General features: G+C 41.1%; 1 protein-coding gene across 10 annotated transcripts in view; it reads right to left on the bottom strand.

Annotated features, from left to right (window-relative positions):
* Window positions 1–1,144: 1,144 nt before the first annotated feature.
* Window positions 1,145–21,355, bottom strand: part of Rbm6 (RNA binding motif protein 6) — a 107,314-nt gene continuing 87,103 nt past the window's right edge. For 8 of the 10 annotated variants that reach the window (XM_021264762.2, XM_004834072.4, XM_013070183.3 and 5 more), the window contains 14 exons: window positions 18,336–18,396; window positions 15,169–15,438; window positions 14,356–14,516; window positions 13,836–13,933; window positions 12,882–12,924; window positions 12,659–12,740; window positions 12,345–12,430; window positions 11,800–11,946; window positions 9,923–10,018; window positions 8,620–8,877; window positions 6,876–6,950; window positions 6,073–6,170; window positions 2,383–2,512; window positions 1,145–1,389 (listed from right to left, as the gene is read on the bottom strand). In XM_021264762.2, the coding sequence (XP_021120421.2) occupies window positions 1,264–1,389; window positions 2,383–2,512; window positions 6,073–6,170; window positions 6,876–6,950; window positions 8,620–8,877; window positions 9,923–10,018; window positions 11,800–11,946; window positions 12,345–12,430; window positions 12,659–12,740; window positions 12,882–12,924; window positions 13,836–13,933; window positions 14,356–14,516; window positions 15,169–15,438; window positions 18,336–18,396 (1,731 nt within the window). In that variant the 3' untranslated portion in view covers window positions 1,145–1,263. The remainder of the gene's footprint in view (window positions 1,390–2,382; window positions 2,513–6,072; window positions 6,171–6,875; window positions 6,951–8,619; window positions 8,878–9,922; window positions 10,019–11,799; window positions 11,947–12,344; window positions 12,431–12,658; window positions 12,741–12,881; window positions 12,925–13,835; window positions 13,934–14,355; window positions 14,517–15,168; window positions 15,439–18,335; window positions 18,397–21,355) is intronic. The other 2 variants (XM_021264816.2, XM_087186097.1) reach the window with 1 other exon arrangement.

Genomic DNA, 21,355 nt, shown 5'->3' with positions numbered 1-21,355 from the left:
TTAATTCACTATGTAGCCCAGGCTAGCCTCCACCTCACAATGATCCTTCTGGTTCAGCCTTCCAATTGCTGTTACCATGCCTGGCAGCAAACTCTTGCCCTTTATCAAAAAGCTTGTCCACTGCTATCCTACACCATCAAGATGGTCTTCTAAACTTTCCCCTGAGAGATCTGTAAAGTGCAATTCTTAGCACTGTAATATATTACCCTGAAGGATTATTTTTAAAAGGTTTAATAGGTTCATGGACATTCCTTTAAATTACAAAGAGGTTTTTTTGCTTTTTGGTTTTTTTTGGGGGACCGGGGATTGAACTCGGGACTTTGCGTTTGCGAGACAGGCGCCAGAACCACTGAGTTAAATCCCCAGCCCTACTTTTTGTTTTTTAAACTTACATTTGAGCCAGATGTGGTAGTAGATGCATGTAATTCTAGCACTTTGGGAGGCTGAGGTAGGATTGTAATTTTCAACCCAGCCTGGGAAATTTACAGCCTGTCTCAAAATTAAAAACACACAAAAAAACTTACTTTGTACCTGGGTGTGGTGGCACATACCTGTAATGCCAGCACTTGGGAGGCTGAAGCAGGAGAACTGCCCTGAGTTGGAGGCCAGCCTGGGCTACATAGTAAGTTTAAGGCTGAACTTACATGGAGAGACCCTATCTCAAAAAAGAGAAAAAACAAAACAAAACTTAACTTTGTGAAATGGTATGATGGTGAATTTGAGAAACAGCTGAAAGGGAAGATACCTCCCTGGAGAATTATAGCTCAGGAGGGAAGAACCGGGACAGCAGCTGGACAGTAATGTTAACACTTACTGAGCCAACCTGTAATCACAAAGTGTGAAGCTTCAAGAGAATCTAGCAGGTACTCAGAAAAACAGCTGTTGTACTGTTCCCTCCGCATAACCATGGGGAGGTCAGAAAAGGACTTCGGAAGTTCTGAAGAGTTGTACATACACAACTATGTTCAAAGATCACTGCCACCTACCCAGTCATGCTGAGAGCAACAGTATTCTAGGGTTCACTGCAGGGTTCATTTGCCATCTTACTTTCACTTCAGGTGGGCCCACACCAAGGCATTCTCTCCCTCCCACCACTAGCTCCAGCTTCTATCCATCTTTAGAAGAAAAATTTAACAAAAAAGAATCACATTGAAAAAAGTTTATTTAAAAAAGTTCTAGCAGCAAGAACAGTAACAAAACAAAAGGAGAGACGGACAAACAAAACAAAGAGGAGGTTGTGTCCTATGGGACTTGTCTCCATTCTTAATCAAGTTCTTTATACCGAGCAAACATGACTCTTCGAACAGCGTCTCGGTAAGTCTCATTGGACTGTCTCTTGCTGGTTCTTCCCGGGAGTCCAACACCAGGCCCCCTCATCCGGCCTTCAGTCTGCAAAACACAGATAAACAGTGAAGTGAGGCCTATAAGTTAATAATCAACCTCAGGGCTAATCTTTGATCACAAGCATTTTTGGACCAGTAAGGAGCAAAATATAGGGGAATATTTTAGAATCTTAATATTAAAAATAAATAAGGATGGTGAGGGTGCTGGGTGTGGTGCTGCACACCTGTAATCATGACACTTGGGAGGCTGAGGCAGGAGGATCACTGTGAGTTTAAGGCCAGCTGGGGCCACATAGTGAGTTCAAGGCCAGCCTCAACTACATAGTGAGACCCTGTCTCAAAAGAAAAGAAGGATGGTGATGCCATGATTGCAGGACATAGGCTTCAATACCAGAGATATGAGAAGATCTGTAGGAAAGAGATAATTCAATCTCCCGTGATTGACATTTTTCAGAGACACCAAGACAACAAAATAGGCATTATTTCCTGATTATCATTTGTAGAGGCTCTTTCTGAAGTATGAAAAGCAAAGGCCTTTCTGGGAACCAGGACTAACTTCATATGTCCCAAATTTTAGCTGTACAAGACTTCTGCTGATAATCCCTCTTAAAGACACCTTTTATTGCTGGTTCTCCTTTTTTCTTCTTTCTTAAACCAGATGATCCTTCAGTCTCAAACTGTCTGATTCTCATACTGACTCACTGTTTACTCCTTGTAAGGGTATATGGGCTGGGGATTTAGCCCAGTGGTTCCACCGCCTGCCTCACAAGCACAAGGACCTGAGTTTGATCCCCGGTATCAAAAAAAAAAAAAGAGTATAATAAACCCCATCCCTAATTTTCCCTCCTCTTCCCACTGCCACCCAAACCACCAAGGGCCTGACATGCCAACCTATAACCTAGTGATCAAGACTGATGGGTTCCTCATCTCTCATGTCCCAGGCCACTAGTGGAAAAATTCAAGCTGAAAGCCAGAAAGTGAAGAAAGTTAAGTATATTCCAGGCTCATGTAGCCCCCAAGAAGACAGAAACCATTTTACCTCCTCTGATGAACCCAATCCAGGATGGCCAAATCCCAAGCCTGCCCCTTTTCTCCAGCCAGTGGGCTGCTGGACACAGCCTCCTTTGCTGCTAGTGTTGATGTCTTCTTTATCAACAGGCTTACGATCACTGTTAAAAGAAGCAAACCTACTTACGCCATCATGTTCCAGGTGGCCTGCTGATGTGCCTACCAAAAACTCCACTTTGGGGCTGGGACTATAGGTGAGAGGTAGAGCACTTGCCTAACATGTCCTAGATTTGATCTCCAGCACTGCAAAACCAATCACCAACCAACCAACCAACCAAACAAACAAATAAACCCACCCACCAACCTAGCCATTCACCTCTGTCCTCTGACTCAAATCTGTCTCTCACAAGGTGTATCAAACAATATCTCTGGGTGCCTGCTATCTACACACTAGGCTTGTCCTAGGAATACAAAGATTTGGCCTTGCGCATGGAAAACGATGAGTGAACCATGCCAACAGACATTTACAGAACATTGAAGAGTCTGAGTACAAACGTGGCAACAGTAGATATCTGCTACAGAAACACAATGGAGGGCCTGGCACATTGGCGTACACTTATAATCCTGGCACTCGGTAGGCTGCAAGTTCAAGGCCAGGCTGAACTATATAGCAAGAGCCTGCCTGGAGAGAGAGATATGAGAGAAAGACAGGTGGACAGACAATGGAGGAAACACAAACTCTGAAGGTCATCATAAAAAAATGACAGGATTTCAATGAGAATGTACATATAAATTAAGTCTTGACAAATGAGTTTGTGGGATTTTGTGGAATTGAAAAAGTGTGGGAAGAGAAGATACAAGAAAGAAAAAGTGAAAGAATCCAATTTGTCCAAGAAAGGAGCAACAGGAATCAACAAAGGTAAAGTTGCTTGAGGTCAGATTGTAAAAAGCCTTGAACATTAAGCTAAGTCAGGCCTCTGCAATTCATCCTTCAGGCAAAGAAACCTTGGAGCCCAGATGTCCACCTAGGCAAGGTGTATGTGCACAAAAAGGAAATTTTAAAGAGCAGACTTCTCTTTACAAAGATCACTTTATAGGCAGGGTAAGGAATGGATTGAAGAATAGAAAGAGTAAAGAGTCCAGGAGGGAGGTGAGCTAGAGTGCTAGAATGAGAGCAAGATTTTTTTTCTTCTTCCAATACCAGGGATTGAACTCAGGACCTTGCACTTGGAAGGCAGGCGCAGCACCATTGAGGTAAATCTCTGGCCCGGGAGCAAGATTTAATTAAGAGATTTGGCCACTAAGTGATTACAATTGATAAAGGAGACTAACTGGGTCAGACCAGATAGACAGTAGGATATGATGTTATTACTCTTAAACAGGAACACAAGAGGTCTAGCAGGTGTGGACTAGGCTGTCATGTGCAAAGCAATGAGTAAGTGGAGTATGAAGAGCCTGAGAAGTGTCTAGGAGTACATGCCCATGAGGCAGTGGAAATAAGGGATTTTGAGCTCAGAAAATAGAACTGTCTTGGGATAGATCCATAAGACATATTAGCCTATTATTAGTGGTGGCTGAGGTCCTGGGTACCTTTGAGGCTCTGGGTACTCAAGTCTACAAGGTAAGGGACTTCCAGGAAGATGGCAGAGTGGTGAGCAGCAGAGAAAAGAGCCTCTCCGAGATTTGGTGTCTTGACACTGAAATATAGCAGTGTGAGGAGAAGAAAGAGGGAAGTGGGTCCCCAGGACCCAGGAAGAATCTGAAGTGAGAACTGAAGCCAATGGGGAGAGCAAAGAGAGACTTCAACAAAGAGGAAGGATGTGACAGGCATCACTTTCTCCCTGAGCCCAGAACTCATGGCGTGGGAAGTGTGGGTGGAACCTGCAGACAAATGGTGACTATTGGCAACCCAAGAGGCCTCCACACAGAAACATACCAGTGGAACAGAGCAGTGGATGCAGCAGACTGCAGTAGCTGGTGAGTTATTCAGGTTCAGACGTAACCCAGGAGAGGGTGACTTGTAGCCATCTTGGAAAGGGGCAAACTGAGCTCAGAACTCAGAACTGCTATAGGCCGGCTACCAGCTCCCAGTGTTGTGGTGAAGGTGCTGAGTTTGGGGAGCTGAGTACAAGCCAGCAGGAGGCACAATGACTGTTGCAGACTCAACAAATCCGGTTCCAGCCTCATAGCCAGAAACCAGCCTGAGCTTCAGTGGAACTAAAGGTGTAGGCTTGCTGAGATTATCCATTACCCCACCATAAAACTACGGGTGGCTTGCTGGGATTACTCAAGTCTACAGGGTAAAGCAGCAAGACTAAAGGAATGGGTTGGTAATGCAGATCAGTGGTGAAGAACTTAGTTAGCATGTATGAGGCCCTACGTTTGATCCCTAACACCACTAACTAAGCTCTGAGAGCAGGGTCCTGCAGAACACTTGTACTTACCCAGAAATAAGAGGAGCAGGAAAAAAGACTGAGAAGGAAAAGAGCCAGGAGAAATGTGTTATGAATGGGGTGAGAATACAGAAGGGTCTTTTTGCACCTGCACTGCCTCATCCCTGGTGCCTCAGAGCAGAGGTGTTCTTCCTTCCTCCTGGCTATTACTGGTTTATTATACATCAAATTACAGAGAAAGATCCAGTGGGATGTCAAATTTATTAAGTCCTGCCCTAGCACTTAAAATGAAAATGGAATAGACTAGAATAGAAATACCAGAGTTCATTGCACACAGTAGGGATGACTTACTCAGTTACATACATTTGATTACTGGATCATAACAAAAATATATCTCAGTGGGCTATAATGAAATTTAGCTGAAATGTCAGAGCCTCAGACTGTGTCCTGCCTTTTCAGGGGCTTGGCAGGTCCATCATTTCCCTTTCCTCACAGGCACAACCTCCACTGATCACAAAGACAGGGGACTTGACACCTCTCTTTGCTCTACTCTCTTTTGCTACAACATTAGTCTCTACAAAACCAATTTCTAAAATGCAAAGTTAGATCAATACCCTGCTTAAAATCATCTCATGATCTCCTACTGCCTTTAAGAAAAAGCCTTGGCATGGTGTTCAAGGTATACAAACATCATGAATTGGCTTCCATCTGTTGGACCAGCTTTATTTTTTCATCCCCTCCAACTGAAATGCCTTCCTCTTCACTGGATTTCTGTGTTTGCCCCAAGAGACAAACCATAATGTAAGCGTTCTCTATTTTGTGTAAATATAGTTAATAATAATGCATGTCTTTTCTATCCGAGTATTTGTGCACGTAGCACACTATCTGTACACAATGGTTATAAACAGGTTCTATGTAACTCTGGACTTTTTGACTTGGGAACTCTTACTTGGGAACTTATTAATTAGAAACAAGTGCAGGAAGCTAGAGATCACAGCCAACTACTTAACACCTACATGTAAGAATGTAGGTTTCCCAGAAAAAAAGCCCAGAATTAACATAAGGAGAGCACAGTATTGAGAAGAGAAAGGATTCCTGACTATGGGTACTTTAGCCCTGGTTTGAGCAGGGGGAGCAGCCAGCCAACCTTCCATGTAAACACACACATTTCCAGTGTTAAGACAAGTGGTCAAAAGGCCATGCTCCCTAAGTTCAGACAAAACTCATTCCTTCTAAGGAATCTTTTACCTGAGAGAGAAAACGGCAGTACATTTGGAGAAGAAATTGGTTTTTCAATTAGGTCTTGAGAATGAAAGAATTTGTCTTACCTGTCAGTTTCCCTGGAGTATTTAATGCGTTTCCTTTCCGGACAGTCAAAAGATTGGAGCTTTTCCTTGCGATCATTTCCTCTTTCTTTAAACCTTCCCTGTTGGTAAGCAGAACAGACCTAAGATTTCTACCTGAGGCTAGGAATGGGAAAGCTTTACCCCATTCCAGACTTTTTTTTGGTACGGGGATAGAACTCAGGACCTTGTGCTTGTGAGGCAGGCGGTGGAACCACTGAGCTAAATCCCCAGCCCTGGCATGTTTGGAAGAATAGTTGGCATGTTTGCCTCAGCTTTTTCCCCTGCTGAGAAGCGGGTGATCTTCCACACGTGTGCACAGGTGGATTCTTAATCATCACCTAAGACCTGCCCTAGCCTGGTGAAGTCTATGATGCGCAGTGAGTTTTCCTAATTGTGTGGTCTAGGTAGTGATTCCATGTGGCTCTCACACTAAGCTACTTCCTCCAACTTAGCCTTTAACAGTAAGGGATGGTATTTCAGCAGCTCTATCCAACATTCCTTTATTGTCTCAACTAATTTAAAAGCAGAGCAAGAAAGAGAAGTGCTATTTATTTGATCTACCTGAGGAACCTAATATCACTTAAAAAAAAAAATCTCTACTGAGGCATAATTTATAAACATTAAAGTACATCCATTTTATTGTAGAATTTGATATTTTGACAAATTTATACATCATGTTTTGGGGCCCTTTTTCTCTATCCTCTTATAAGGAGGGATCAGTACAGTTCTACAGCAGACAGCAAAAAGAGCTTCAGTCAAGGGAATAACAGGTCACTCAAGTTTACCTCTCGTTCTCTCCTCTCCAGATAGGCTAGCTCCTGCTCAGACTGTTTTATCTTCCGGTGGATTTCCAGGTTTTGCTGAGAAAAGGAAGGCATCCTATGAATATTGGTCTAGAGTAAATGGCCCTAGAAATGTCTCTAGGCCTTTTCTGATAGCTGCTTTAGGACTGTAACTCTTGACGGACTGACTTTCCTAAATGATGACTGTACTCTGCAAGCAACAATCCCTAAGTAGTCTTGCCTTACTCTCAGAGGAAACCAGATTGCCACCCAGAAGATGTTGATTCTCCTTTTCTCTAAAATGTGGAAGACAAAAATCTGGTTTATCTCTAAGGTAAAAATAATGGGACAGATTCTGAACACACTAATGAAGTAAATCACGCACACGCACTCTGCCCAAAATCTCCATTATCCATCATCCCCAAATACTAGTCATTCTTTCAAGGGCCGGGAGAAACATATAAAGTAGCACTAGGGTCCTGAAGAACATACACTGTTTGGAGAGCGCCATACTCAAGCATGGTTCTACTAGATAAGTTTTCCCACACAGAAGGGTCTAAAACAGCTCCTGCATGGCAATATGGTTCTTTGTACCAGATGACTCTAAGGAAAGGAAAAGGAATACAGTCTCCTGTTCACTGTAGTAGGGCCAGTTCAGTTTGTGGATTTAGCAGGCCTACGGCTCCTCTTTCCTGGCAACCACTTTTTAATCTTTACCCCTATCTATTAGCACTATCATCAGAGGGCCAAAACTGAAATGTGTCAATCTGGGGACTCAGAATACCAGAAGGTTAAAGGAATTTGGAAGGTAATCTGTTCTAAGCATTGTCAGGAGGAGCAGCTTCTCAGAATCCCCAAAAGTTTGCAGAGTTTCCACAGGAGGAGCTCGGAGTAGTAGTATACCTATTACCAAAAGCAGAGCTTCTCAGCTTTTAGCTATGTAAGACTTTGGGTTCTCTGTTGAGAGAAAATGGAAACCAAGTCCCCTCATACCTTATCTTGCAACATCTACTAGAGAAGGAGTGTGAAAGAAATTACTCTTCAGATCATGTGTCCATCTAGAGGTTTTGCTTTTTTTTGGTACCAGGGATTGAACTTGGGACCTTGAGCTTGCGAGGCAGGCAGTGGAACCACTGAGCTAAATCCCCAGTCCTAGGGGTTTTGCTTATAATTTGGCTCCTTGGTCAGTACATATAAATGGGAAGACTGCAGGGAAGGACCAATGTACATCAGTTTAATACCCCACAAAATAGCTGCTGTGTTGGTGCTTATAGCAATATTCACTACATGAAAGACGAGAGAATCTTACTCACCTATAGGGAAAACTGCACACTGTCATAGCTGAATAGAACTGGGGGAAGATACCAAGCATCAAAGAAGAGAAAGGACTTATCTGAGGTCCAACTTATCTGTTAGGTTAATGACAGCACTAAAATGAGAAACCCAGCAAGTGAGCTTTCTGTTCCACAATCCCTTCTCTTCCTGCACATTCTCTGTATGTGGTGCACAGCCATGCTGCTTACTTTGGCTCTACACACTGAAGTTCTTTGCTGCTTACCTTTGGTCTACACACACACAGCCTTAATTCAGAGTAATTAATGGACAAAAAGCAGAAGAGCAATTCACTTTTGAATTGAGCAGATTTAATGATAGGAACCGGGGATGAAGGACAGCTAAGCTACTTTATTCCCTGTAACCGATGTTAAGAGTCAAAAATTTGAAAGGTAATGGTCTCTTCCCCTAATACCTTGTGCAGGTCTGATAGTTGTTGGTGTTTGATTAGAACTTCTTTGTTGGGAAACTGCCTTCTGCAGAGCAGACAAGCCAGTTTATTCCAGTCAGTGAGTTTGTCTTCTTCATTCTCCTTCTTAGTCAGCTCCTCCCGCTGCTGGGGCTGGGTTGTGCGGGGCTGTAGTGGAGCAGTCTGCTCCTCCTCCTCTTCTTCATAGTCACTGTCTCCTCCATATTCACCCAGGAGGCCAATCAGTGGGTTTACCACCTTCGGCTAGAAAGAGAAGGCTAGGGATCAACACTAAACTCTATACTTCGAAGTCTATTTTTTGGTTATTTTGATTAAAGTATCCCCTTTCTTTGTTCTGGGTTCAAAATAGGCCCACTGACCATGCTGCCCAGATGGACACAACATGGCTACAGGCTGATCTTATTCCTTGTTCACTGAGGTAAATGAGAAAGGTTTTTTGGAAGGGACTCCAGCAAGAGAGTGGTGGGGAGAAGGAAAAGGGAAATGACGTAAGAAAACAGCAAAAGAGTTAATATACCACACAGAGAAAGTAATGAACATTTCAAAGACAGTGTAACCCATGGAAAAAGGAAAGATGAATTTCATCAAGGGGATTTAAGAGGTGTACTAAATACTCTTGGTCATAAGCACTTAGTTATACAAATTCAGCTTAATAATGGTTTATAATTAATCAAAATTACAAAAAGAAAAAGCATGGCCACTATTCCTACATATTTTTATTTAATCAAAATAATTAGTGCTTAGCTTGAGACTATCACTTTAAGGCATCTAAAAATGCTTGCCATGGTTCCACCGCCTGGCCTGCAAGTGCAAGGTCCTGAGTTCGATCCCCGGTACAAAAAATAAAAAATAAAAAAGTAAAAATGCTTGCCAATATTAGGACCAGTTTGGCTAGGCAGGCCAATTTATGAACATGATCACACATGCACTCCACATCTAAGAGATTCTTGTGTATCATCAAAAGACAGGAAACACTGAGGCCAGGAAAATAGGTTTCCTTGGTGATTTAGAAAAGACTGAAAAGATTAAGACATAACAATAGCCAGATGTCTGCTGGTCGGGTGGGAAGAGAAGAGGATAGAGAGAAAGAAAACAGGCAACTGCCTCTGATCCTCCAGTAATATCCCCACCAGCAGACAAATTTTTACCTCATGCTTACCCTCAAGAGCACTTATTTCTAAGATGCAAGAGAGTGAAAGGACAACAGAGTGAGGCACCAGCTTTTGAGCTTCCTCTCCCACCAGAACCAGCCCGAGCCCAAGCCCAAGGCACCATGCATTGGCCTTACAGGAGGAGGACTCTCTTCCTTCTTCACAGTAGGAGGCAGGGGCTTCTTAAAGACATCCTCCGGGGGGCTCGTCCCCTCACTGGCAACTTCCTGAAACTGACCAAATGCCAAAGTGATTCTCTTATTTATTTTTTTGTTTTTTTGAGACAGGGTCTATGATGTAGTTCAGGCTGGCCTTGAACTCACAGTGATCCTCCTGCCTCAGCCTCTTGAGTGCTAGGATTACAGGCCTGTACCACCAGCCATGCCCAGCCCAGCCCAGCCAGGCCGAGGTAATTCTTATATGATACTCAGTCATAAAAACTAGGTTAAGAGTTAGCCTTGTTGAAATTAGGCTAATTTTCTAAACCTCCAAAGATCTGTAATGTTGCTATAGTGATTATGAAACACTAAACCTTTAAAAACTTAACATTTTAGGGCTGGGGGTGGAGCTCAATGGTGCAGTGTTTGCCTAGAGCGCATTAGGCCCTGGGTTCAAACCCTAGCACCGACAACTACCATCATCATATATGCATTATGCATTATTATCCTCATTTTATAAATGGGTGAACTGGGGATTTAGCTCAGTGGTTTCGCTGCCTGCTGCACAAGCACAAGGACCCAAGTTTGATCCCTGGTACCAAAAAAAAAAAAGAAACTGATATAAATGGTTGAAAGTACAGTTGGAAAGATTAAGGGGCACAAGAAGAATTCAAACATCAAGCCAATATGGCTCTAAAGTCTAAGTTCTTAGACACATAAATACACATGTACTCTTTTTTCTGCATCTTTAGATAAGCTAGCAGTATTAGAAGGGAAGAAAAGTTATGAACTGAACTACAAGTTATGAACTCAGTCATTTTCACTAATGTATGACTGGCATGTAGGCAAATCAGTATAATTCTTCAGAAAATAATTAAATTTTGTATCACATGTGAAAATGCTATTATCTTTGATTCTAAAAATGTATCCAAATCAAGTAATATTAAAAGAAATAAGATCTTAAATACTGACAATACAAGATTGAAGAGACAATGAAAAGAGAATGAAAACAGAGGTATAGTTTTAATATCAACTTTATCATACAAGTATTAAAAATAAAGATTAAACATTAAAAAGTCATGAAAAATATTCAACCCCCAGTACCAAAAAAAAAAAATTCATGAAAAATAGAAAGTAAATAAAGAACACAAAATTGTACCTCCTGTTATAATACACCTACTGAAATGTGTATACAGAGTTAAGCACTAGAAAGGGGAGGTAGAAAAGTGACAGTGTGGACCTGAGGTGTTGGGATTTGAGATGAGTCACTTTGTTCTATCATCCAGTTTTCCCATTTGTAAAAGGGAGTTACTAAGGTGTTATATCAGGCAAGGGGATTGCTTATACCAGTAATCATAATTTTTTTAGCACCTGCCTCAAAAGCGCAAGGTCCTGAGTTCAATCCACTGTACAGGCAGGTGGGAATCATAGTATTTTCAAAGTAACTTTATATCTCAAATCTAAATCTCCTCTGTCCATGACTTCTACTTTTTTTTTTGCAGTACCAGGAATCTAACTCAGGACCTTGCACTTCATGACTCCTACACTTTATTTAATTAATTTTTTTTTAAGAGTAGGAAAAATTTATTGGGAGAAAGAAAGCTTCTGCCAGGGATTTAGCTCAGTGGTTTCACGGCCTGCTGCACAAGCACAAGGACCCAAGTTCGATCCCTGGTACCAAAAAAAAAAAAAAAAAAAAAAAAAAAAGAAAGAAGGGGGACCAGAAAGTGGGTTGCCTGCCCACTTCACTTCTCAAAGATGTTTTATGCAGCCATGCCATGTGGTGAGGCGGGTACAATCCTACATTTTAATCTAGTCATGTAAATAACAGACAGCAGATTCAAGAGTTCTCTTACCTTTGTCACTGCTCTATCTTTTTTCTCCTTGCTATCTCTCTTAGGCATTTCTTTTTTGCTACTTGACTTTCCCTGACTGGTAGGTTTCTTTTCCTTGATCTCTTCTTCCTCAGGTGACCCAGGGTCCTGGGGTACATAGACTTCTTGCTGCGATACAGTTGGAAAGAAGTAAATCTATAGAATGTTTCAATTTTCTGCAATTCCAGGTCTAAGGAACATAGCTCTTTTGCTAGAGAAAAGAACAGCCCTCTTCACAGACTCACAAGCCTGAGAATTTATATTAATCTAAAACCCCATTTCAGGGCCCAGGACACACCCAAACCACCTGATGTCCACTTTTTCTAAAAGCAGCACTGTTCTTACCTGTAATGCAACAAGACATTGATTTTCCAGATAGGCAACAGTTCAGATTCCATAGATTTAAGTTTTTCCACTTTTCATGGCATGAACATCCAGAGAATCCAGGGAATAAAATCCTCAAGGTAACAAATTATGGGTGCTTTTCTCAAAACAATCACTGACAGGATATAAAGCCAGAAACTCACCTGAGTGTTGGGGTCATAGTAAGTTCCTGCCAAGGGGTCATAATAGTAGCCAGTAGCAGAATCATATATGTAGCAGTCAGATGATGCTACAAGGGATAAAATGGGAGTCAATGTTAGTGCCTGTCTCTTGAAGCCCTTACTGAGGCCTCACCAAGAACCACCCACAAATTAGGGTGGCAAATTCAAACTACAGCTGCTTCTCTCTCAGGGTGAACACTGCAGTCAACAGCCTCTCTTGCTAACTTTATGATTTCTAGTAATGAGTACCAAGTCATGCAAAAAAGAACAAGAGAAATAAAGCAAAGGTTACTTACACTGTTGTCCTTGTCGATTTGTGTCAGAAGACCAGTCTGAATTTCTGCCACCTCCTCTTCTATCTCGGAAATATTTTTTACCCTATCACAGAGAGGCAAATTAAAATAATGGAACAATCCAAGAGCCACTAACCTTAACATTCATCTACTGCAGGAAATTCAGTACTACCCTTTCAGTCACCTGAAGATTTTAACAGAGCATTCCCCACCTCTTAAAGCCTACCTGGTAGTAATGCATATGGTCAGAATGGTCTCCAGAATCATTTCTGTAACAAATAATACAGCATGTCAAAAGCCTGTTACAAAAAGATACTTGGAAGAATCTAATTCTAGAGATTCACTGAGAAACTCTTTCCGTCATTTTGCAGGGAAAGGAACCAACCCAAACAGCAAGCAGGGTGGGTGATCCAAACACTCCTAAGGGCAGGAGCAGCAGGATTCCTGCAAAGCCAGCTCCTGGAGCAAAACAGTGATTGAGTGGAGGGCGCTAGAATAACATCTGCCCCTTCTCTAAAGGTCTATCTCTTGATGTGGCTATCTCCAAGTTACCTTACTGGGTCAAGATGAGTGAGACAGTAAAGAGGAATTAGATTTGCCAGTACTATGAGGGAAATGATCAAGGTCAGGGGAGTGGAAAGTCAGAAAAGCATTTACTTAGGATTCCAAAAGGCCAAGATATATTGAGATTTTTCTGTACATCTAAGACGATATCACCAGGGACCTAAAGATACAAATGCAGTCAAAAGGGAAAAGCCTGATGCACATGGTGGCCCACATCTGTAATCCTAGCAATCTGAGACCCTAAGGCAGAAAAATTGCAATTTCAAGGCCAGTGTAGGCAACTTGGTGAGAGCCTGTCTCAAAATAAAAAGGGTAAAGGATGTAGCCCAGTGGTAAAGCCCTTGTGTAGTGCGATGTGCCCTGGGTTCAATCTCCATTACCTCGGGAGGTGGGGATTGGGGGCCTAAAGTACTTAGTAACCATTTGAGGACAAAAACATTTATAGAGTAAGAACAAGGCAAGCTTCAGAAAAGAAAACATGTAAGCATGTATCACAGCCAAACCAGTGCATGCCAGGAAGGCACCAGTCCTTACTATCTAACTCTACAGCAAAGAACAACTTCTTCATAAAAACTCAAGTAGGGGCAGCACAAGGGATCCTTATCCTCTTTCTTACCTTCGTTTTCCAGTGGCCAGGTTTACGGCTACCATCTTCCCATCAATGCTAAACGGTGGATCAAGGTTCTGCAAAATCTTCACTACACGAAGAGCTTCCTAGGGAACCAAAGATACACTTGAACCCAAAGAAAGAAAAGGGCACATCCTTAGAAAGAGAACATGGTGGATTTTCCTTCTCAGAAGAGATATTTACTAAATGTATGTTCTAGTAATAATTTTAACTGAACACACTGGCATAGATAGGCAACTCTTAATGAAGGACTAAAAGAGTTATCAGAGTAGAGATCAGTTTCTGATATAAATTTCAGAAACTCAGATCATCTAGGGATGTCCCTAGACCAGTGATAGCAAACCTTTTAGAGAACAAACTGCAACCCCAAACCCATTTATTTACTGCAAAGTGCCAACACTGCAGTTAAACCTGAATACTGAGGATTTATTTTAGAAAAAATGCTGTGGCATGCATGCTATAGGTTTGCTAGGACTGCCCTAGACTATTATAAGGAGGGGAAACTCACCGCATGGGAGTCAAGGTCTATAAAGCCATAGGTGTGGCCCATGGGGCCAGTTCTGTTCTTGATGATACGAACATTGGCAGTAGTAAGGTGGACATAGGGCTCCAGCACTTCCACTATCACCTCAGGTGGAGTGGAACGATAAATGCGTTTTAGCATGATTGCTGAATAAGCCAAGAACAAATGGGAGAAAAGCAAGGAAAGAGAAAGATGAGAAAATCTGAAGTCTCAAGAGGCTGATGGTATCTCCTCCCACTCCAATCCTGGAGATTTAATCCAGAGCCTTCACACTAAACTACATCGTCAGCACTTTTTAAATTTTTTATTTTCAGACAGGGTCTCACTAAGCTGCCCAGGCTGGGCTTGAACTTATGATCCTCTTGCCTCAGCCTCCCAGAGAGTTGGGATTATTGGTGAACACCACCATGCCTCGGTCGGATGGTCATTATTTATTGCAGATACTACTCTGGCTCAAACAAGGTTAGTTCTATAAAGAAATCCTAGACAAATACTTCCACACTTGATCTTAGCCAAAAGGCCGAGAAGCGATGACAAATACTTCTACTTTTTTTTTTCACCAATATTTAGAAATCTAAAAATCATGTATTTCTGTATTTGTACAACAGGTTTGCTACCTGGAAGGTGTAGATCCTGTAACTAGTACAGTAGGCCAACAGAAAGTAATGGCTTCTGCAAGCATGTAGTGCACAGGCTTTCTGAGATATGTGGAAACAGCTGGCTACTAGCCACAATTTGGGCCATTTATACTGCAGATGTGGTGGTCACAGTCTAGCACATCCCTGACAAACCACTTACTTTTGCTCTCTCCATCCTGGCGCATCTCTCCAGACCATGACTCCTTCTCTCGGTCTCTTCGGAAAGCAAGCCCTTCCCTTCGAGAATGAGGCAGATATCTTTCTGCTTCTTTCTTTTGATGTCCCAAGCGTGGTTCTTGTCCTTCTTCCTGTTTTCTAGATTCAGATTCTTTTTCAGCTGGCCTTGAGGACTGGCTGGGTTGTTTTTCCAAAGATGCTGGTATTGATGTTTTCTGAGGCTGAGGGTAGGTTATTAATTCTTGCTTGGCCTCTGTTAGTAAGGGAACAAAAACAGAAAGAGAATCCCTAGAAAGCTTTATCAAAAAATACTACTACTTTCAGGCTGGGGATTAAGCTCAGTAGCACCTGTGCCTGCCTTGAAAGTACAAGTTCAATCTCTGGTACCAAAAAACCCAAAAAACAAAACAAAACAAAAAAAACTAGTACTTTGATTTCCTCTTACCTGTTTCTAAATACTCAGACTGGAATGTTTAAAACTGTTTCAGAAATACCTATAAAAACATCCTGTGAAAGTGTCTGGGGAAAGGCTAAAGTGACATCACATGAAACAGTTCACAGAAGACACCATCCAAGCATTTAAAAAATTTAATCTTAACAAATGTTTAAATATAGCAAATCCATCATCACAGCCTGGACCATGGGAAGAACAGATTTAGAGACATTACCAAAGATGTAGCCTTTGCTAAAGATTTGGTAGAAACGTACATCCTGAACATGTCTAGGAGCCTTACTTCTTCCACTAAAACTGTCTCAAATTCTGTGAGACCACAGGCCCTTTTCCAGAGAAATTAGGAATAAACCTACCTGCATACAACTCATTCGTAGGCAAATAACTACGATGAGCAAATGTCCTTCAAAATATAAATGATTCATTTAAAATTTCCTTCTATGGAATGACAATTTGACTTCTTAGGGGCACATTTTTGTCATTATTTCATTTTTAAGAGGACCCACTGGAAGCCACATGGCTTAAAAAGACACTCACTGGGAACAATATAGAAATTACTTAATAGTAATAAGCAATTGCTATTGATGGGTGACTAGTCAATCTGCTTTGTATTTCCAGGTGAAATTATCTTAGGCTCCCTTAGTGGTAAGGTGCCCAAATTTTCATAAACCACCTCTTCATTTGTTGAAACAGGTTAGGAAATTCTTCTTTTTGTTTGTTTATTTTCTGACACAGGGTCTCTACATGTAGTCCAGGCTGGCCTTGAACTCATTTGAGACTCTCCTGTCTTAGTCTCCTGAGTGCTGGGATTACAGGTAAGTGCCACCACACCTGGTTCAGGAAGTCCATCTTGGGAAAAAAACCACAACTTCAATCTGAAGTGATCTAAGAAGCTCAAAATCTCAATTTTTGGGGACATCCCATTTTCTGATCCCCCATTTGTGTCTCTTAGACAAAAGCTACCTTTCTCTCAATAAATTGTTCCTATTCTTAAAAAAAACCCAAAAAACAAAAAAACCTCAATTGTTGGTTTAGTCTCCCAATACAAAACCTTCTCCAAATGATTTTCATAACAACAACTTTTTTTTTGAGACAGGGTCTTGCTATGTAGTCCAGGCTGGCACTGAACTCACTATGTAGTATTGCTTCTCGGCCTTTTGGTGAAGATCAAGTGAACTCACTATGTAGTTTAGGTTGGCCTCAAATTGGTGGTGATCCTCCTGCCTCAGCCTCCCCAGTGCTAGAATTACAGGTGTGTGCCATCACACCTAGCTGCTCTTCATATTGAGTAGTCTTCACTACAGGTCAAAAGCCTAGCTAAGAAACTCTGTAGGCACAGTAAATTCTAACCCCAGAACAGGTCCTTCAGAAGGCAGCCTGTATCCCAGCACTGAACAGTATTTTACTGTCATGTCCTGGCTTTCCTTAGGGATAAAAAGCAGGCATACAACAGTCACTAATACAGGACTATTGTGATAGATGCCTCTGATAAACTCTTCAAAGATATTTGCCGACAGTTTTTCTCAAAAAAAATTTAAGTGCCTATACATTGTACATGTGTATTAAATTATCACACTGTACCTCATGAATATGTACATTTTAAGTCAATAAAAAATTAATTTAAAAATTTAAGTATGTGAGAAGCTGGTAGGTTTACTCCTTATAATAATGTTAATTCTCCCAATCTAGATTTTCTCATGTTTATATTTTCATTTATTTGTAGTATTTCTGTTGAAGATCCTGAAATGTGTACAAAGAAAAAATACAGCAAGTGATTCTCAATAACTTCAAAGAAGAAAGTGTGTGGTTTGTCAAAGACTATTTTTAACCTAACATCCTTAAATGTATCCTTTTGTCTTTCCTCCTCATCCTCCTTTTTCCTCTTCTTCCTCACCTATCTTCCTTTTTTTTTAAGACAGTCTCACTCTTAGTCTAGGTTGGCTCTGAACTCACTAGGTAGCCCAGGCTGGACTCAAACTCGTAATCCTCCTGCCTCAGCCTGCCAAGTGCTAGGAATACAGGCCTGTGCCACCATGCCTGGCACCTTACACATATTCTTTTTTTTGGTACTGGGGACTGAACTCAGGTCCTTGCACTTGCGAGGCAGGCGGCGGAACCACTGAGCTAAATCCCCGGCCCTATTTTTTTTTTTTTTGGTACTGGGGATAGAACTTGGCTTACACGTATTCTAAATAGCAATAGTACTGACTCTACTCAGCTGCCCACTTAGCAACTTCAGCTTAAAGAGCCCACAGCCCCTTGACTGTTTCCTCTAGTGTGGTGATGATGAACCTTTTAGAGACTGAGTGCCCTAACTGCAACTTATTTATTGCAAAGTGTCAATACTGCAATTAAACCTGAATACTGAGATTTTCACATAGAAAAAAACAACTGTTATCCAATGCTCAGATGCTGGGGTGACTTGGCTCATGTGCTGATAGAGAGGGTTCTGTGTACCCACTATGGCATGTGTGCCATAGGTTTGCTACCACTGCTCTAGCGGAACTCTTTAGTTTTTTCTTAGTAGAACTCTTGAGAAGTCGTTTACTAAGAAGTCACATGAAGTTGGACATTGAGTTGTACTTTGAAAGCTTTACACATCAATTTGTATTTAGGGATATGAATTCGTGAAAGCTAAGGAAATATGAAATTTGTTTTATTCAGTGCACAAGATAAAAACCACCACTTCTCCAGCTCACCTTCCTTTGGACACTTGCAGAATGAACATGAAGATCGATGCCCACCAGTGCTAGCCTTACACTGCAATGAAAAAGGAAAGAATTCAATTTGACCAAAAACATGTTTATAAACCTTACAAATATCCAACACAATAACATCTGCCAAAAATGAAATAAGCCATACTCCAGATCCCCTCAAAGTCTAGAGAATCTGATACTGTCCCACTTTTCAATGCTGGCAGGTAAGATCGATAAGCTACTATTTGAGAGCTGCCTTCTTACAGGGCACTTGGACTTGGAAACAGCCCATAATGCTTTTACTTTGGACAAGGATCTCTACAGGAAATAAACTAAGGAAACTATTCAATGGTTCAAAGAATACTATTGCCCTAAAGCCACTGCCATTTAGTCTGTATCCAAAACTTGGTCTTGGACTGGTTATGAAACCCCCATTTACATTTGGCTAGAACTGAGAAGAAATCAATTACCAGCTCCTTTCTCAAACACTGATAATGAGAAGCAAGAAATGAGAAGAAATATAACACATCTGGCAGCTATGTGAAAGACATTAAAGGGAAGAAAAGTTACTAGTCCAGAACAAGGAGATACTTGCATTGTGAATATAGTTCTTGCCTGAATTTGTGAACAGAATCTCAAGCAGTTATTTCATCATTCTTTTCCCTATAAGCAGATCATACACAAGCACCAGCCTATTAGCAAGTGGCTGTGGTACCTCTGCACAGGGTAAGTGTACTTGCCCTATCCACTGTCAGTCATGGCCACGTGTCTTCCTTTAGCCAGTTTAGCGAGAGTGAATATGACCTACACTAGGTCTGGCAGAAGCTTAAGACTCACTACTTGTGTGAATGAACATCTCTTTCTTTCCCTCAGTCAGGAGAACACAAACCCACACTGGGACTATTTTTTGGCCTGAGTCCTATGATGAGAAACTATATGACATGACCAATAGACCTTGACATGTAATGTGAGTGGAGATTATGTTTATTGTTTGTTTGGTTTTTTTAGTAAATTTTTTTTTTGGTGCCGGGGATCGAAGTCAGATCCTTCCGCTTGCGCAGCAGGCAGTGAAACCACTGAGCCAAAACCCCGGCATGTTTATTGTTTTAAACCACTGAAATACGGGCCGGGGATTTAGCTCAGTGGTTTCACTGCCTGCTGTGTAAGTGCAATGACCTGAGTTCAATCCCTGGTACCAAAAACAAAAACAAAAACAAAAACAAAAAAACTCACTGAAATCTGAAGGATGTTTGTTACTACAGCAGATTTATTACGATGTGTAACACTGCAATTGGTAGATGGCACAGTCAGGATTCTAGGCACCCCCCCCAACAATGTATATGGTGGTACTGCAGAGTGAACTCAGGCCTTCATACTGACCTACATCCCCAGCCCTTTTTATTTTGAGACAGGCTCTCACTAAGTTGGCAAGGCTGGGCTCAAACATGCAATCCTTCTGTTTCAGCCTCCCAAAGTGCTGGAATTACAGGTGTGTACCAGTATGCCTAGCTGGTAGATACAATTTAAATACCCTAATATTCACCTATTAAAGGTGCACAATTTAATTTTTTTTAGTTAATGTATAGTGCACCTACTACCACAAACAATCTAATTTTAGAACATTTTTGTTACCCCAAAAAGACACCTACTAGAATTATTTCCTAATCTTACTACCAGGTCCATGGAATAGTGAAATTTATGATCATTTGTCTGCCACAGTGTTTTCAAGGTTCATCCAAGTTGTACCATGTATTAGTATTCTATTCCTTTTTATTGTCAAATATTTTATGGATATACTGTATACCAATTTTGTTTGTCCATTCATCAATTTATGACTGCATAGCTTTTACTTTTTGGCTAATATGAATACTGCTTATACATATTTAAGGGGTGGGGAATATTAGGAGTATGGCTGAGTGGTAGAGTGCTTTGCTAGCATGTGCAAGGCACTGGGTTTGATTCCAAAAAAGGAAAAGTTCTGAATTAGATAGCACTGTCTTGTAAAGGTACTCAATACCACTGATTTGTTCTTGAGATGAGTCTTGCTATGTTACCCAGACTGGCCTCAAACTCCTGGGCTCAAATGATCCTCTTTGCTTCAGACTCATGAGTAGGAGAGTTATATATTTTTAAGTGGTTAAAATGGTAGATTGTATGTTCTGTGCATTTTACCATGGTAAAAAAAAAAAAAAATTAAATGCTTTTAAGGCAGTCTATCTATGAAATGATAGACTTTAGAGAAATGAGTGCTTTAGAGAATGACAATTATAGCTATCTAATTGTATTTCATTGAGACTAACAAAAATGTCAAGCTAAAGTTTTTACTGAATCATCAAGTTCTTTAACACTTTTAATGAATCACGGTTCAGAAACTATAATTTTTTTTTCCCCAGTACCAGGGATCAAACTCATGACCTTGCACTTGTGAGTGCTACTGAGCTAAATCCCCGGCCCTCAGAAACTATAAATTTTTATAATTATTTTTAAATTAAAATCCATAAATCCATGGATTTATTGCTATGGATTTTAAATTAAATCCATAGCAATAAAAATTGAAGCTATATTGTCATACTCACTGCAAACAAAATGGTCCTTTTAATAAGAATATAGCCCAAGCCAGGCATAGTAGAACACACCAGTATTCCCAGTAATCGGGGATGCAGGAAGATCACAAGTTCGAGCCCAGCTTGGGTGGTTTAGTGAGAACTTATCCCAAAATAAAAAATAAAATGAGGGCCAGGGATATAACCCAGTGTAAAGGCCCTGGGTTCAATATCTGCAGTACTTATACCATAAAATAATCCCTAAAATATTTAAATACGATATTCTAAGAGAATATGGAGTTAACAGAGGTGAAATGCCATGGTGCTTCAAGTTCTTTACCCTTATAATTTACAGAATATCCAAAATGTGGGCCCAGAGGTTTAGCTCAGTGGCACCACACCTGCCTTGCAAGCACAAGGTCCTGAGTTCGAACCCTAGTACCAAAAAAACAAAAGGAATTCTCACAAAATGTGTACAGC

The sequence above is a fragment of the Heterocephalus glaber genome, unplaced genomic scaffold (assembly GCF_053883595.1).
Source record: "Heterocephalus glaber isolate CG9 unplaced genomic scaffold, H.glaber_assembly_v1.0 deba00001504, whole genome shotgun sequence".
NCBI lineage: Eukaryota > Metazoa > Chordata > Mammalia > Rodentia > Bathyergidae > Heterocephalus > Heterocephalus glaber.
The sequence above is the reverse complement of the archived record's forward strand: the minus strand, read 5'-3'. Positions and strand labels throughout refer to the sequence as shown.